At 39.7% G+C, this 18453-nt stretch overlaps 1 protein-coding gene across 2 annotated transcripts in view; it reads right to left on the bottom strand.

Annotated features, from left to right (window-relative positions):
* Nucleotides 1-18453, bottom strand: part of vwa8 (von Willebrand factor A domain containing 8) — a 68888-nt gene that overhangs the window by 4752 nt on the left and 45683 nt on the right. For both annotated transcript variants that reach the window (XR_009204751.1, XM_058392057.1), the window contains exons 38-44: nucleotides 12008-12116; nucleotides 11568-11724; nucleotides 8518-8626; nucleotides 4586-4711; nucleotides 3293-3451; nucleotides 949-1047; nucleotides 322-560 (exon numbers count right to left, since the gene is read on the bottom strand). Coding sequence is in view for 1 of the 2 variants with exons in the window: in XM_058392057.1 (XP_058248040.1) it covers nucleotides 322-560; nucleotides 949-1047; nucleotides 3293-3451; nucleotides 4586-4711; nucleotides 8518-8626; nucleotides 11568-11724; nucleotides 12008-12116 (998 nt within the window). In the remaining variant the exon portion in view is untranslated. The remainder of the gene's footprint in view (nucleotides 1-321; nucleotides 561-948; nucleotides 1048-3292; nucleotides 3452-4585; nucleotides 4712-8517; nucleotides 8627-11567; nucleotides 11725-12007; nucleotides 12117-18453) is intronic.

Genomic DNA, 18453 nt, shown 5'->3' with positions numbered 1-18453 from the left:
ATTAGTCATAATTAAGTATTAAAGGTTCCGTTTGTAATGTTTAAAAGTGTTTAAGATCTGGAATAATCATATAATTTCAAGATTTCTTTTCTAGTTTCTATATTTTTATCCAGGCCCAGCAATGCACTCTACCCAAAGTTTAAGAAGAGCTTCTCAATTTTGCTCAAGTTGCCTAAGGAAGTTGTCACTGTTTCTACTGTAATTGTAACATATCTCTTTATTTCAAGCTGCACATAACTCTAAAAGTCAAATAAAGTGGTGTGTAAAAATGTCTCAACAGGAATAATATATATGTTTATGTGCCACAGGGATGAAACTCACCTCTCAGCCTGGTCCCCAAGAGAACCAATAAAGATGGCAAAGGCATGGACCTGAGGGTTGCTGGTGAGTACGCGGGCAAAGCGGTCAGGGCTGATCCCATAGCGCTCCAGATTGGCATCACTCAGCACAATGACAAAGTGCTCGTCAGCCTCCTCTCGTGCCAGCTCCTTTACAGCATGCTCCGTGCCCTCCAGCGTGTAGTCTCCACTCATACAGAACTGAGAGTGTGCATGCATGGTCTGTGGACAAGGTATTTGGATTAAACTGTTAAATAAATATCAATGTACAAACACTATTTCTATCAAATTGAGTAGGATTTCAGAGTTACTTATGATTTTGATTTGTACAGTCAGGGGTACATATGTAGTACGGATTACATATGTAGATGACCGTATCAAAGGACACGGAGATGAACAGAGCTGGCTTCTGTCTTAGATTGTTTCTGCAAGTGGAAATGAATCTTCACTGAAGAACTAAATAGTGAAAGATGCCTGTTTGTGCACACCCTGCCACGTTTCATGATCAGAAAGGTGGCTTCGTTCCAGGAAAACTTGTCAGGAAGCCGATTTCCAAACAAAGGGAAAAAAGCATGAGAGAATGCACGCAGCACTTACGTAGGCTACATACCTTCAAGACTGTCAGTCTCTGTTTGTTGTTCTTTGGCACTTTGTCACATCTGACCAGTTCTATATCAAATCCATCCCCAGAGTGGCCAACTATGTCATACTGCAGACAAAAATTAAAACAGGAAAGCAGAGAAATGAATGTACATTACCAGAACAAGAATACACATACTAACAACCCTATCCTGTGAATGACAAATATATTGGTATGCCAACTGTTTAGTAAGATTTTTTCCAGTTATCCAGACACAGAGGCCATTGCTGACATTGAATGTTAAAAAACAAAGATACATAAATCACTCATTGCTTAACAAAAGGATCTAACAAGGCAGAAAGGAGACAGATGCTATATATAAATATATTAAAGTATTTTAAATAGACACCCAAACCACTTTCATAAAAAATACTGTGACTATTGTTTTACTTCACAAAAATATCACAATTTGAACAGCATTTCTGACCTGATCTCCGGCTATACCAATAACACATTTTGGACAAGTATTCAACCCTATAATGACCCAGTTTTAAAAATCCAAGCTATAGAAAAGCATTTCCCCCACAAATCTCCTGCTCAAGCTCAATGTACAGGTTTTATTATGGAAAAATCCAAGAATCTTCAAGGTGTATTTGACATTTTCAGTATATTGCACATTTAAACACAATTGTTGTCATCAGTATGACTTTGGTGAAAAATGCTTAACAGGATGGGATAAATTTGGGATAACTTACTCAAATGATAACTATAACATACCTCTGTGTAAAGTATATTTTCATTTTCTAACCTTGTATATAAGATGAACCAGCGGGCATTATGTTTTAATCACGTGGAGATAATCATTTGAGGCTCACAGAAAGCACATGTGATCTGCAATAGACAGGTAACAAAACCGATGTATGTTATGCAACCAATTAAACTTCATCCACAAAGGTGTTTGTCGCTTAAACTGACCTGGAATGATAGAGACCATTCCCCCAAATGGTGTTTTAATGATGGTTTCAGAGAGCGCTACTGAACTAAATCTCTCCTAGGATTTTTTAACTAGGTTGAAACCTTCCGACTTGGAAAGGCTAAAGTATTTATACCGTAAATGGTTTTTATACCATCAAACGGTTCAGTGAGCCAGACTCAGGAAAGAAATGCTGCACCCAAGGATAAAGGTATACAGTCAGAAATAATATTGGATTTTGTAGTGGACAAGTTAACTCAAACCATGACATCTAAATAAACTGGGGCATTTAACCAGGCCCACATAACTTTATTATACAATTTTTCAAATCTGTGTGCCTGTCTGATGGGTATCATATACTATTTGAAACAAGTTATGGATACTTGGTGTGGGTCAAAGAGTAAATGACATATGACAGATGTATTTTCCTGAGACAGTAAAAACCCATGTAGACACGTTGTCAGACAGAGCTTTATATATGTGAGTTACATAAGAGGCACTGAAGGATATATGATCGGCCAGCTGGATGCATATGCAAGGCAGTAAATGGCACGATGGGGCCATAATGTCTGGTGCCCACACGTTCACTCTCGGACACACGGACACTGTATCGCTCATGGTTTCCCATATATTTTTTCTAGAATAATTTATTTCCTATTTAACCTCCTACTCATGCTGGATTAGACCAGTGAAACTGACATAAAGCATATCTGTAATAAAGCTTGTCTGTGTGGTGATGCAGGGTTCATTTCGTGTGACATAATGCTGAACTCTTTTTACATGATTTCCTCCCACGGATTCTCTAAGATGGAAATAAACAGAGGAACAACAGATCTTTGTGCTGTGTGCTGCTATTGCTGCGTGGAGAACAGCTTCCAGTCATAGAGTGATTCATTGCCTCCTGCATGGTAGCCAAAAGCTGTACTTACTTCAGTGAAGAGACAAGAGTCAGAGAGAAAATAAGAGAGACAGAAAGAAGTGACCACTTAGGCTTAAACCCTGCACAACGGTTGCCATACACACAGCTGTGAGTGAAGCATGTGTCAGCCCATGAAGATCTCTTCAGCCCCCTTTACTCATGTTTCCATAGTAACCTCCATCACAGTGTGTTGGCGGCTAGGGATATCCCTGTTACGCAGCAGTACATGACTGAATGAGGAAGTAAACATAGTCACTGTTTCCGTGGTGCGTTGGTATGGAGCTTAGGTTTCTGAAATATACAACTTTCTTCATTTCTCTCTGCTGCATGATGTCCACTGCAAATAATACGCATAAAGATGGCTTGGAAAATTATTGTAAGCACCCAACTGGGTCTATTCTTGTGTCAGTCTCCTTGAAAGCAAACCAACAGTTGCCAGAGTGTGAAGAAACATAGAAACAAACAGTGTTTTGGCATCCTACCTTGAACTTGTGCTCATAATTCTCTAGTGCCTCCATCACCATACACACAGCCTCCATGGAGCGTTCCAGACGGCCGTCCACACCATTAAAGCGATACATGCTGCCCGACACGTCAGCTAGCAGACGCAAGCGCTTGGGCTTCTGCTGAGGTGTGCCCAGCTACAAAAACAGACATAGCATGCCATCAAGAAATACCTAAATATGAAATTTAGACTAGATCTGAGTGCGCATCCATCATTTTAATACATCTTGCATGTGGTTCCCTTAATTCTAGTTCTTGCTTTGCTCAGGTTTTGTTCCAGAAAGCTCTAACATTTTCTAATAGATTTTACAGGAGGCACTTCTATAATTTATTAGCACTTTTTACATTCTTAACCAGTCCATGAGTCTAGGTTATTTATAAAACAGACATAAACCTGAAGAAGTCTATGTGCTTCCATGTGACACACAGGCCGAGTCACTGCGTCTTTATAAACGCTACTCAGTTTGCTCAGTGTTTTACGTTACTGTAAAAGTCACATTTACTGTCAAATAAAATATAATTCTTGAAATAATAAAAAATTAAATCTAATGAATGTTGTTGGTATTTGATGGAGTTCGATAACTTAATAAGCAAGCTAGTTCTGCTTTCACTGCTAATGCATTTACATTTATGGCATATGTCAGACGTCCTTATCCGAAATGACAAACAAAATGCTACGAAGTCTCTATCAATGAATACGTCAACATGTATTCACTGATATAGACATAATGCCACCTCATAAACACCAACAGGGTTATTAAACATTAACCACTAAGCTAAAGTTAGCAGAAAATGTAATAAACATTTGATAAGATAAATGAATGTTCCAGTCTTGAGCTGTTAATTTTATCACATAAAAATATTTACGATTGATGTATCTCCTTGAGTCAGATAAAAACTTTTTTACTTATACTTTTACGTAAGTACACTTTCCTGTGCACTTTTTCCACCCCTGGTTTTGCGGGTATTTGTAGAAGAGGACTTCTCATGGATGGCGGTGGCAACACAATGTAATCCTCTTAGCAGCTTCACCACTTAGGACCCCATTAAAGACATTAAAATGGTTTAAGATGGTACACACCCCTGGTATAAATCAAAGCCTTAAGATGAATGCCTCTGAGACCAAAAGTGCTTATACAAGTGGGAATGCGCATTCACATGAACTATTGAACGCATTCTGGTAAGTGTGAGGTTTTCAATCACTTTGGACTACTTTGTCTAAATAAACCTCCTGTGGGACCAGCCACAGACAGAACAGACAGATCTCTCACCTCTGGCTCCAGCTCTCCTCTGCGTTTGTAAATGGCTTTCTCTCCAGTCAGGCCATCAATAATCTTGGCATCATCCAGTTCCCCTAAAGCCTGGTTCTTCAGCCACTGTCTTTCCTTTCCTTTAGCCTGTAAAAAAAAGCATTAAACACATCACACAATATTACACCCACCACCTAACATTCCATTAACATAACAATTCAACAGGACTATAACAATCAGTGACAGTGTTAATAATGAGAAACTGAACTTAGAAACTAAAGAGGTGTAATAGCAGTGATATACAATCCACAGGCTGAAAGAGGTGTAAATCAGTCAGAAACACCACCTGTCAAAAGACTGGATTATTTTTGTGCTTTTGTTTTTTTATTTTTATTTTTATAAAGATATTTTGATGAAGGCTTACAGTTTAAAATGTTTTTTACGACACATGCAAATAGTAAAGTTCTATTGTATAATTTTATTTCTAAATAAAAATGTATAAATTTAAAAAAAATGAGGTTTTACTTCTATAATAAATCTGTGTCCCCAAACAAGGGGAGAAGCGGCCAACAAACAATATGAGAAAAAGCAAATAAGCTGTTTAATAGTTTTCCTGGTCAGTGTATAATACCAAGGGATCAATAATAATGTTAATGTTTCTTCCTTATTCTAAAATACAAAACAAAAAATAGTGAAAATGAAAACAAAAACCTTCTATAAACCTTCTAGTTGGGTAAGTCTCAGCTTCTGACTGCTAAAGGATAAAACGTCATGACTACCCGAAATGCTCCTGACCTCAGCAGCACCTCAGATACGAACAATCAACAAAACCTCATTAAACTGCCAAAGATGCATTTCAACATCTGCTTTTCATTTAGCCTCTGATCCTGCTGGAGCTCCCTGAACTGCTACATCATCCCGCACATTGTCCTCCTGTGTCATCCTGCCAGTCACACTCAGATAACGCCGAACAAAGTGTTACACTCACAATACAACAATGTTTTCTGTGATCCAGAGGGGAAATTGATGGCAAGCGACTGCAGTTCAGCACAAAAATATACTATTCTCCAGAGGCTGCCTGAATGAATGAAATCAGGGTTATTTTCTATGCCATATCTCACAGATAGGAACAATGAGCTGAGCTGCTCTGCTAACAATAGGCAGAGACTAGACTTTGGTCACATCTATAATAGTAGCTGTGTAAAAGCTAAGGCTTATTTGGTTCTACAGTGTGGTATTTAACTTGGTTAAGACAGATAAGGATCGCAAGCTGTAATATATCTATCAGAATTGATACATGGTTATAATAACTCTTGCAAAAGAGTTCCTAACTTCCTAGTGCATATAAAGTGTACTGTATATATAGTTTCCAAAGACCAAGCTAATCTAGTTTAACAACAAATCTTTTAACTGAACTTGTTTTTCCCCCAGAGGCCAAAAAAATTGGATTTTGTATGGAGTGGTGCTTAGCGGCTCATAGGAAAGTAGACCCTCAGGGTTTTAAGAATTTGTAGCTGTTTTGCTGTTTTCCCTAGCCTACTAGCTAATATATTCTTCCAAATTTTCCAGAAAAACCCACATAAATTTTTTCACAAATGGTGATATTAAATCCTATTTCTGCTCTCTGAGATTCCCCGAGTGCTTGCTTATAAGCAACTGAAGTCGTTATCTTCAATCATTAAATTCTGTTTAAACAGAGGGAAAAAACATCTCACACTGAAAGCCAACAATGTCCTGATGAATTGTTTTGTGAGACTTGTGGCCATAAAATAATTCATTTGCTTATACTGATTGAAAATATCAGATAAGTGGATTTCCATAATGCCAGTGGACTGCTAAAAGTTAAATGTGTTTTGGAATACAGTACAGTAGGTGTTACGATTTGTACTACTAGGTGGTCTTCAAGGGTTCCTTAAAGATTTACTGGATGATCAAGTTTAGTATTACAATGTTTTAGAATTAGGTATTTAGTTTAACATCCGTCTGACTTTTCATTTATTCAGGAAAAGGAAGAAACATTAAAAGAGGTGGTACAAATAAAGATATTAACATTCAAGCTGGAATAATGAAGCTGGTCATGGTTTCTGATATACTTGTAATGTCTTAGACACATGAATAGTGATACTGTAACTGATGATATTAAAGATGCCATGGATGTCCCAGCTTGCATGAATAAGAGCTGTGTGGGAAGATGAGCCACATAAGTGCAGGTGTGTGTGTGAGAATGGAAGTAATGGAAAAGCATATGCCAGCTCTGTGTACTGATTATAGAGCAGCACCATGCAAGTAAATATGCAGCTTGGTTCCTCTCCTTGGCAGTAACCTACACATTCCTCTAACAACAAGCTAGAATAATAGTCATGCTGTTTTCAGTCCTTTGTAAACTCTAAGCCCTGTCATACCAGAGTGATGCTCAGGTGTGTGTATACAGTCGTTCAAATGTGGGAATGGCACGCTACATGTGCTGTTTGTGCTGACCCGGACACACTGATCTGATATTTCTGCTGTTCTGATGTTCAACAAGCAATTTCAACTGAGCTTGAAATAAATAAATTAAAAAAAAAAACAAAAAACACAGGAATTTTTAAATAAAGGCAAGAGACAGAGGGCGACTCCATGTCTGCAGTGCTCTGCTCTCCTGCCAGTACAGGATAGAATTGTGAAAGAGCATGAGAAATAAGTGAACATATGGACAAGGCTGAGTCTTTCACATTGAGACTGTGTGCGCCTTTCAAAAACTCAAGCTCGATGTGGCTTGGTTTTCTTAGACTAATTGGAAACTATCAAAATGTTGGAATATCATGTTGAACTTTGTGAGTACATATGGTTTTTTAGTCAATCAACTCTACTCACCTTGCAATGATGAAACAGTAAACCCACTGGAAAACTCATTTGCTCATATTGTCGTGTAACATAAACATTTCTGAGGAACCTAGTTGTGTTGTGAACAGGCATTTGGTTGGAATTGTGTATTCCAGTGTGTATGATGGTTTATTCTTGGTAAGATAAAACATTTCACATTAGGCCTGTATACTGCTCCTGTGAATAAAGACATGTACAACAAGGCAGAACATGTGCAGTGTGATTGTGGTTCTTACACGTTACACTAAAAACTACAGGTCAGTGACTCTCCTGGATTCCATTGCATTAAGTACATTTTTCCCTCACAGCTGCAGCTAGTGAGTTTTAGCAAGAAAGGGAAAATAGAAAGTAATTTAACTGTCATTTGCATATAACAACCTGACGCATCTCTGAGTGCACACAAGGCAATACGCATAGATCTGAAGTCAGTTAGGCTGTAAAGAAAGGACAGTTTCACAGTAAACCTTTGTTAGTACATTATTTAATCATATTTAAGCTTTTCTATATGGAGAGAAAACTGACAAACTTCCGTGCTAGGCTACAGTTACACAGACACACACAACTGCCACAGTTTATCACAGCTAAATCACTGGTACAATTTAAATACCCTTAAATCTATTGATGAGGCAAACTATGGGTGAGAGAATGAGAGAGAAAGGCAAAAAAAAAGGGGGGAGCAGAAAGTAAGATGGAATTCCTGACACAGTATTTTCCCATTAACTCATCAGAGCGGCTGCCAGTGAGGAACCCGATCCTCTAGAGTCACTGCTCTGTCTCGCTGCAAAGGGAATACCCAGAAGTGCTGCCGAAGAGCCAAGACCCCACTCGTAAGCTGCTTTAGCACACTACATGACCGGGTGTCCATTCCGAGGTCACTCAGAAAAGCAACAATAGCACTTAGTTTCACTTAGTGATGGGGATAATTGTTTCATGACTTGAGGGCGAATGAAGGAAGAAAAAGAGAAGCAGCTGTAATAGCAGCTATGTGTGTGGTGTGTGTGTGTGTGTGTTTGTTTGAGAAAGGAAGGAAAGGAAAGAACACTCAGAGACTGCTGGAAGCACTGCACACACCCTTCTGGAGAGCTGTTTACCTGCAGGCTGTCCAGAATGATGCGCAGGGACTGGACCTGGCGTCGGACGGCTCCGGAAAAACGCTCGTAGGTGGCGGCATCATACTCACTCATCTGAATCTCCTTCAATCTAAAATACAAAAGACTTCCGTTATACACAGCAGCACACTTAAAAACTACACAAACATTCCAGACCATGGTGGAGTATTGTAGGTAATGGTACAATCTGTATTTATAATTTCAAATCACGCTCACATCATTTGAAAAACGGATGCTAGAATATCTGCCTCTTTTTCAGGTTTATTTTTATAGCTTTAGCAGCCCCAAAAATGAACTCCACTTGCAGCTGGAGGAGAGCTGCTAAGCTTTGCTCCCTTTTCCTTAAAATGCATCTCACAGGACACAGGTAATGCCAAATACCTGTCAGTGTATTTATTAAATTTGTAGTTTCCTGTACAGGCAGTTAAAGGCTCAAAATAATAATAAAACAAGGTTCTTAAATCGCTTTAATTATTTTAATATTAGTCTTCTCTAAGGCTTTGTTACCTGGATTTTGGATAAGCAACAAACATGAGTGTATAAAGACAACAGTTCCAATGCTTTTCATAGTGCTTTTGTTTTCCAGTAGCACTTCACGTAACCATGTTTTACCTCAAGCCACACCTTTCTCTAGTCCAAAAGTCCGGAAATAAATACAAAAATCTAAGAATTCAAGGATTCTACTTTTCACTCGTTTGCTATTGATTTTTGTTGTATTAATTGTAATGAAAACCTTTGTGCTAAAAAAAAAAAAAGTCAAACAGGAACACTGTCAACAAAGTGTTCTTCGATTTTTGGACCCCACTGTGTTTGGGGAGAATAAACACACACTTCCTGGTTGAATCACCTGTCTGTTTTCTATGTCAACATTTCTTTTTAAAACACACTGTTTTGTCAGTCTGAAGGATACAGAAGGCCTCCTGTATTTAGCCCTGTAGTTAGTCTCTGGTCTAATGAGGTGCCTTTAGCTAACTTTACACAAATGCATGTGATCCTGCTACAGAAGCTGTGATATTCTGAACATTATAATCACTGTACTATGGCAGGGATTCGAGTATATATCTGAATAGTTGAATCTTGATGAATGTAGATCAGTATTCTACAGCTAGTTTTTGTTGTTTTTCAAAAAAAAAAATTCTACATAGTCTTAATATCACTAGAGACATTTTTTTAGAGGATGGACTGAAGCCAGAGAAAACTTGCTCGGGGCTGCCATTTGATGATCCCACTGATACAGCCATCTGTCAGTGAGACCAGCAATGATGATGAGCTCTTGAATGTAGGAGGCTCCTAATGAGCACTGCCGTATGTGAGAAGTCCTGGAGGCCCCAGCGGCAGCACACCCACCATACTGCTCCTCCTCAGCTTGCGCTGGAGCTGATGGTTACTGGGTGTGTTACTTTTGAACTGACAGCTCTGTGTGAATCTTTCAGCAGGTGTAAGTGGCTATCCAGGTGACACAGGGAGCACAACACAGTGCACTTGAAGGCAATAATCCCTACAGACCTGGGCTAATCCTACAATACTCTGATCCAGACAGAGCAGAACGATGAGGGAAATTCATTGTGTGTGTGTGTGTGTGTTTGCATGTGAGAGACGTTTGAAGTCATAGAGGGGAAGTGGAGCCTAACATCTTCACAGAATACAGCGATGTGCAGCTTTCAGCTTCTACACAGGTGAGATCACAGAACGGTCTCGCCTCGTCACCCAGCTAAACAAGTCACCTTCATCTCCCACAGCCATCTGGAGCAGATGTGCAAAAAGCCCTTGAAGAAGTGTGGTGAAACTTTGAGAAATTATACGGGTTAGGGAGTGATAACCTCCCTTGAATGAAACAGTAGCAACCACCAAGCTTTTACCCTCTTCAATCTTTTCTTTTCCTCTCCTGTGCTCTGTTTCGCTCTCACACACAAACACATATTTAGAGCAATGAATTGCTGTGGATTTCCTGACTGGCCTCAGAAGCTCACATTCTTTGTGTAGTGCTGTTGGAGAAGGGACAGGCCACACTGCTATTTTCTGCTGAATTCCAGACCTGTCCACAGACCACATAGAGCATGCCACTGTGTGTGTGTGTGTGTGTGTGTGTGAGAGAGAGAGAAATAGGGGAGAGTAAAATGTCTCACTGGGAGGATCCATATTAGGCTGAAAAGGTGAGAAGAAATTGAATGTGGATCAGAAGGTTGTCATCACTCTTTCCACTCTTTACAAGCCCTGCTTGTTTTATGTGTGTTGTTTTTGCAGTAAACTCAAACTCTTAGGTAAATACAATCCCACTTCCTGAGACTGACTTGCGCAGGAAACCCTGAGATTTAGCAGTTGAGAACGTGACGAGAAGCATGCAGAATGTATAACAGGATATACTGCGTTATCACATAAACGGCCTAAATTCACATACACTGGCTGATCATCAGCAGCCTCAGAAACAATGCTGATATGACTTGAAGTTTTGTTATGATGTTCCAGCCATAAAAACTTGAAATCCTAGTTAAAGACTGATTACAATTACAGAACCTGGTGAACCTGTCTATGAGTGTGTCACTTAAAGATCAGACTCAGTGGCTCGCTGCTCTGTGCATTTATGGATCTGGGTGTTTAAGATGTGTAAGGGTTGGGTGTGGACACAGGAAGCACAAAAGAAAAAATGGCCAAAAACAGAAGCTTCCTTCATTACCAGGCCTTCTCATCCTGCACTCTGTGGCTTCTCTCTCCCACACGCACATACACATGGAGTCGCATGAATTGCGGTATTCACGGGGCGCATTTTTGGAATAGCTGCCTCTGGTGGAGCTCTCTGGCTCTCAGTCTTTCGAAGCCTAATGATGAGGATCTGTGCTTCAGTGTACACCCAGCATTGCGCACATGTCCATATGCACATGCAAATAGACACACTGATTTCATTCAACATCTCTCACTGCTCAAAAAACTCCAGAGTTTCTCACTTCATGGGAAACAATTTCAACTCTCACAAACACACTCTCAGTGTATGAGGGCAGCAGGTGATGGATAGAAAGAGTGATGAATGAGCGTACCTGGCTTTAAAAGCCTTCTCGGCCATTTCTCGTGCAGCTCTCTTCACTTCTTCAGGTACAGCATCTTTCTCAGCCTGGGAGATCTGGTAGACTTGGTGGCCAGCATCTAGACGGTAGGGACCTCCTTTTCCACCGAGGCCTGCAGTGTCTCTGCCCCCTGCAGGACCACAGAATTAACCTTTATATAATAATTCTATATACAACTTCTAATGTTTTTGAGCACATGCATTGTGAACACATGCAAGGAAAGTTGTACATTTGTGGAACTTGTTTACTGTAATGAATCAGCCCTTCTAAAAATTATTTCTAGCATTTCTCAATTCACAAATGATAGCAATAAAATAAAAATGCTTCAAAAAATGTTTGACTGATTAGTAAGAGCATTGCCAAGAATCCTCCTACAGTATCTTTGAGCTGACTATCAAATGATTAAAACTTACCGGTGCCTCCTGCCCACTGATTACCCCCTACATGAGGGGCATTCATAGGGTCAATCTTGCCATGTTTAGGTGCGCTAACATCAAGACCACTGTCTCTCTGAATGGTGATCTGTAAAAATAAAAAAATAAAAGAATGTGTGAAATGTATGAATGTATAAAAACGTCTATGAATGCGTTTATTTATATATGATCAAGAGAAGTTCTCATCTCCACCCTATTCTGACCTGGAACTAGAGTTACTCTACTCCACTTATCCACACAGACCCATCCTCTGCATCCTCTCTGATCTCCCAGGACACAGAGCTTTAAACCCAGCAGCTACTGAGCAACTCTTTGACGGTCAGACACACAAGTGCAGATGTCTATGACCTTCATCCACTCCTCTCTCACCCCTGCTGAGAGATACTTGGGGCATGAGCAGTATAATAACTCCTTTCTAAGATTTTAGTGTCAACTGCAAGATTAAGTCAGTGCTTAGACCTAGACTGTGTTCATTGGCCAAATGCAATCAAACCTGATACCAGGGCATCAAATCCTAACCGTACTTTACGCTAACACAGTAAACAACCTGATAGCTTGAGAGTGAGTGTACAGAACATTTTTATTTTGCTGAATCATTTTGGAAAGAACAGTTGAGACAGTCTATAATCTAAAAAAAACACTTGTCATGAGGCCCACCCTGTTTGTCCTAGTATCTGATATCAATTCTACAGAGCCAGGCAACCTTACACACCATCAACACACACTTACAGGAAGGCAGCACAGCAAGCTCTCTGCACACCCCCATCAGAAACTCCATCTGAATGAGAGACAACAACAACAACCCAGGAACTGAAAACATGCTGGTCTCTCAGTCTGTCGCCACATTTGCATGTCATTGAATCACACTCATATGCAAAAGCAGTGCACATAGTCAACACACTCCAGGCCTGTGTGGATTGGAGACAGGTGTGATGGGTAGAGTCAGCACTCACGAGTGCTCACTCATTATACAGAACACAGCAAAAAAGCAGGCACCTGGGGTTGCCCTTGCTTGCTCTGGGCTGCGGCAGGACACACAGGCATTCATACACAGACAATCCAGAAGCTATTTAGTGGATATGAACCATGATGGTAATAGTACACACTAAAGACACTAAAGAAATATATACTTAGAGCACAATTCTAATAAAAAATATAATGAACCATAGAGATGGAAAAGAGAGGAAAGTATGTTAAAAAATATAAAAATGTACATATGAATGGTAGAACAGAGTAAAGTACATATGGGCTGATGTTTGCAGCTGTAGCACAAAAAGTGTTGAGATTATATATTATTTCACTTCTATAACTGCATACAATATAGCCAAAAAGTGCAATTATGTAATCAGGAAATTCATATTCAAGTTATAACATGAAGTCTTATTGTCAAGTTTGTCTTTTGCAATCAAGTTATCAGCTGTTCAGTGATGAAACCTCGAGTGAAAATAACTGTTCATGGTAACTGAATGTCGCAAGTTATTAGAGAATATTTATATCGTATACAGAATGAGAAATCCAAACATGTTGCTAAGTAGAAACAGTATCAGTCACAATGATGTAAATCATATGCTAGCATCCACACAGCCAGCAGATCTCAACCCAACTGGGAGATTTTGGGCCAGCGTGTTAAACTCTCCAGCACCACCACTAAAACACCAACTGAGAAAATATTTTATTTTATATTTTCCTTCCAGTACAGTCACAGAATAGCTGTTCTTGAGATGTAAATTCTTGTGACAGTCTTTTAAGCCATGTTATGTTTTCTACACATTCAAAGCATGTACATAACATACACTATATTGCCAAAAGTTTTGGGACACCCCTCCAAATCATTGAATTCAAGTGTTGTTTTTCAGAGGTTGGGCTTGGCCCCTTAGTTCCAGTGAAAGGAACTCTTAATGCTTCAGCATACCAAGACATTTTGGACAATTTCATGCTCCCAACTTTGTGGGAACAGTTTGGGGATGACCCCTTCCTGTTCCAACATGACTGCACACCAGTGCACAAAGCAAGGTCCATAAAGACATGGATGAGTGAGTTTGGTGTGGAGGAACTTGACTGGCCTGCACAGAGTCCTGACCTCAACCTGATAGAACAGCTTTGGGATGAATTAGAGCAGAGACTGTGAGCCATGTCTTCTCATCCTACATCAGTGCCTGACCTCACAAATGCACTTCTAGAGGAATGGTCAAAGCTCCTAAACCTTGTGGAAAGCCTTCCTAGAAGAGTTGAAGCTGTTATAGCTGCAAAGGGCGGGCCAACTCCATATTAAATTCATGTGCATGTAAAGGCAGATGTCCCAAAACTTTTGGCAATATAGTGTATTTATGAAATTATCTCAGTTTTTCACATGGAATCAGTTCATTCCATGGTTTCAGTTTCAAACTGGAAGGAGCTGGACAGCTGTCAATTGGTAAACTGTATTAATTTATTAAAACATTCAGAGGTCTCATTATTGCTTTCCCAGTCTATGTGGCATAAATTATAAATGTCAAGAAGGAGTTAATTTCTTTCTTGCAGAATGCTCCATGTGTTCAGCCCATGCTTGCCAGGAACCTCCATATGAACCCTGCTATTAGCACAAGTCTATTTTAACCTATTTAAGCTAGCAGTAACAATAGAATTAGCCCCTGAAACAAAGACTAATCTATAAAAAAAAAGATTCCGAAATGTTCAAATCAGCATGACGCACAAGGCAGATTGTAGATTGAAAATTTACCAGTTCCCACTTTAGACAGAAATGTACTGTCAGCAAGAGTCTTAAGGACACAGAATTGATGTAAAACTGTTGGCCGGCTACTTTCAGTGCAGCCAAATGGTGTGGTTAGTTGGGATTCTGATGACACACTTCAACATCCAATGTTTAGTCTGCTTGAGCTGTGAGTGGATTGACAGTAAAGTTTAAAGTAGTCATATGTTTCTTATTTCCCCAGAGCATCAAGGACAGATCATGAATGGTGTGTGTGTGTGTGTGTATTGTGACGTGGCATTAGATCAGCCAGAAATGTACACCGTAAAGCCACTACTCCATCTCTGCCCCTGCACACTGATGTCTGAACACACATGCAAACGGATCACTGATGGTAAAGCAAATGAATTTGGTTACAGCCGCAGATGTTTTATCTTTTGTTAAAATCAGACAACACAGTTTGTGTACTGCGTGCATGATTGACATGTGGTCATATGAATCAGCAACCTATATCTCACACACGTCTTATCCAGGTGAGTCTAACCACAGCAACTGTCGAGAGTTACCACTATTGTTTTCTTTATGCGTCAACAAAATGAGCTCAATCAGATAAGACCCGGCTCTCCTGCAGTGCCTCAAGGCAGAGAAGAAAGAGAAAATGGAGAGAGGGAGATGGCTGAAAATCTGTAGAAGCCTAGAATGAGCAAACACAGAGACATTCCAGCAGTCTAACTGTCCTACTTGATCACACTCTAACTACAATAAAATTAAAGTGTAATAAAAACAAAAATGCCATTTTTAAGGTTCAGGATTAAAAGTGTGTAATGTAGAGCACAATGTGACACGACTACAGCATGACCAAGAGCTTAGGACCAAAGTAAAATGCTATACCACATTCAGGCTGAAGGTTTTTTAGGCCACCCTTGCAAATGGCATCAACGAGACATCTAAAAGTGGGCCAGTCTACTAAATTAAGCACATAAAGCCTAGTTAATGTACATTTTCGGATCAGTCTCTGTCACTCATTGATTTATAGGTCACTGAAGATCAAAAAGGTGACATATAAAAATACTCATAATCCCATAAGCATGCAAGCATGCGTGCACAAACGGACACACGCGTCCAAAGCCTTTTTTTTTTATTATGACCCTCATGTTTTGTCTTACAAAAGGTTCCCTAATATTCTCACTCAAATCATCTCAGACTGGTACAAACATCATGATGCATCATATCTGATCCTAAATATCATCAAGAAAAGAATATAAGACCAGTAAAATTTCTGGCCTAGCACGCTCAAGGGTTTTTGGGTGGATATCATAAGCACATGTTCAGCACTGTTAATAACCGTCTGTCGTAATACTCATTTGTTGCATAGCTTGTTTTCTGCACATAGCTGTAGGTCATAATATCTTTAAAAGATGATGAGAACTAACTCATGCAAACTAGTCCAAAATTTAGCCCGAACCTGTTGTAGTAGTAGCTTTAGTGTGATGCAGTATTGCTATTTCGTGGTTGTATCCTGGATTTGTGATAAACTGTGATCTAAAAGGTCTAGGACAAACACCATTTCTTTTGATGACCTTATTATCTCTTATCTCTTGTGTTCGGGGCTCTTGAGGTAAGGATTACAATACATTAATGTATTGTATTTTCATAATTCTTTTACTTCTGGTTACTTAGTGACTCAAAATGACTTATTAGTAATTATTAGTCAGTTATTTCAAAGTTATTTCCGTGTATTATTTTGCTATTTGCTTGCCCTGGAATTTAACATCCACCAACAGTAGCTACAACATAAATGGTGAATATACAACCCTACTGATCTTTTAACAAGTGTTCAGCGTCTTGGGTCGATGGGTGGCCACCAGGCAAGTCCACTCTCACTTGCCAAATAATCTTTTTGATATTTCAGAAGCTTTTTGAATAGGCGGGTATTATGCTGTAGCCTCAATGAGTAATTAGACTGCACTCAACATAACAGCAATTATTTACCCAGTATCTGGTATTAGTAAAGCAGCTCACGTAATCACTGTACAGGCTTGCGTTTTTTTTTCTGCACATTCGGCCCGTTTGCACATTCGCTGTGTTTGCTCACATGGAGACGTCTGTCTACACTGATATGTAAAGTTTTGAAGCGTTCTAAAATATACATTCTTATTTTCACACATGGCCTCTATATACAGCATGTATGGAGACAAATCCAGCACGGTCTCATCCAAGGGGCATGGACAGATGAAGTGTTTCTCAGTCAGCTCAAATATTAATCGAATAGTAATATTCAAAATGATTACAAAATACTTTCATTCATTTTTGTACTGTAATGATGCAATGCTAAGAAAACCAAAGCAGCAAGAGCACAGCAGCACAAATTACAAATGTAAACTAGCAGTAAAGCTGGACATACACATTATTTGACTGAGCTTCAAGCTTCATTCTCATCATCTCTAGTGAATGACATGCATTCACTGTCCATTTTATTATGAACGCCTACACCTGCATTCAATTATCCAATAGCCGATGACGTGGCAGAAGCACAATGCAAAAAGAATGATGCAGATACAGGTCAAGAGCTTCTGTTTATGTTCACATCAAACATCAGAATGGGAAAAAAACGTGATCTAAATGATCTTGACCATGGCACGGTTGTTGGTGCCAGAAGGGCTGTCTGAATATTTTCGAAACTGCTGATCTCTGGGGATTTTCACATACAACAGTCTTCAGTCTTCACACAGAATAGTGTGAAAACCAGAGAGCGGCAGTACTCTGGGAGGAAACGCCTTGTTGATGAGAGAGGTCATGGGAGAATGACCAGACTGGTTCATCTCAGAACACGCTCAATGGCAACTGAAGACTAGAAAAACATCGCTTGGTCTTTTTTCCAATATTCAGATGTCTGGATTTGATGAGCATTTGTCCATTGTAGCCCCAGACTGGTTGAGAGGAGTGGAATCCGATGCTCTCTTCTGCCGTTTTAAATATTCTTATAATAACCTATCGAGTTTAAGCACTGTTAAGTGTAAAATTCTCTTATAACACTTAAATATGGGATAAGGTGAACAAAATTTCAAACCCAACCTTCAAGACACTGAAACGTGTGACCATGCAAGTGTGAAAAAGTTATCAGATGCTCCATGGACTGTGGACAGAGCGTCTGAGGCTGAGACTAGGTCAGTTCTAACCTCCAACATCCCAGTGGCCAAAGAGACGTCCTGGGTCGGAATGTCAGGAATGCCCTGCTTGGAGCCTGCTGCTCCACAGTGAAGTGTCCTGGTGTGCCCACAGCATTCAGGACATTAAGAATCGTACTACCACATACTAGCAAGGAAGTCAGACTTTCACTCCCTAATCATTTACTCAGTTTGGTTCCTATTGAGGCTCATATTATATACCAGTTTGAGCCAACAAAGGGAACATTATCTTGATAAATGGACTAATAAAAGGAAGTTAAATAATTAACTTTTTCAATAAAAATGTGTATTAATGATTAATACAAACTGCATGGTGTCGAACCATTAACACTGATGGCAGGAGTAACAGTAAAGTGTCTTGAATAATATCTGGCGTCTGAACGCAGCAGGAACCCAAACACTATGCTTTTTAAAGATGAGTGCTGTCAGGGAAAGTGCTAACCAGGTCATTTTTCAGTTGTAAAGGATCCAATAGGATTAATGCTTCATGGCCTTAGGTGCGTCCAAATAGATCGTCTTCACACAGGGGCATCAGCCACACAGCCTGC

Source organism: Hemibagrus wyckioides, linkage group LG06, assembly GCF_019097595.1.
Source record: "Hemibagrus wyckioides isolate EC202008001 linkage group LG06, SWU_Hwy_1.0, whole genome shotgun sequence".
Lineage (NCBI taxonomy): Eukaryota > Metazoa > Chordata > Actinopteri > Siluriformes > Bagridae > Hemibagrus > Hemibagrus wyckioides.
This window is presented reverse-complemented; position numbering and strand designations above follow the sequence as displayed.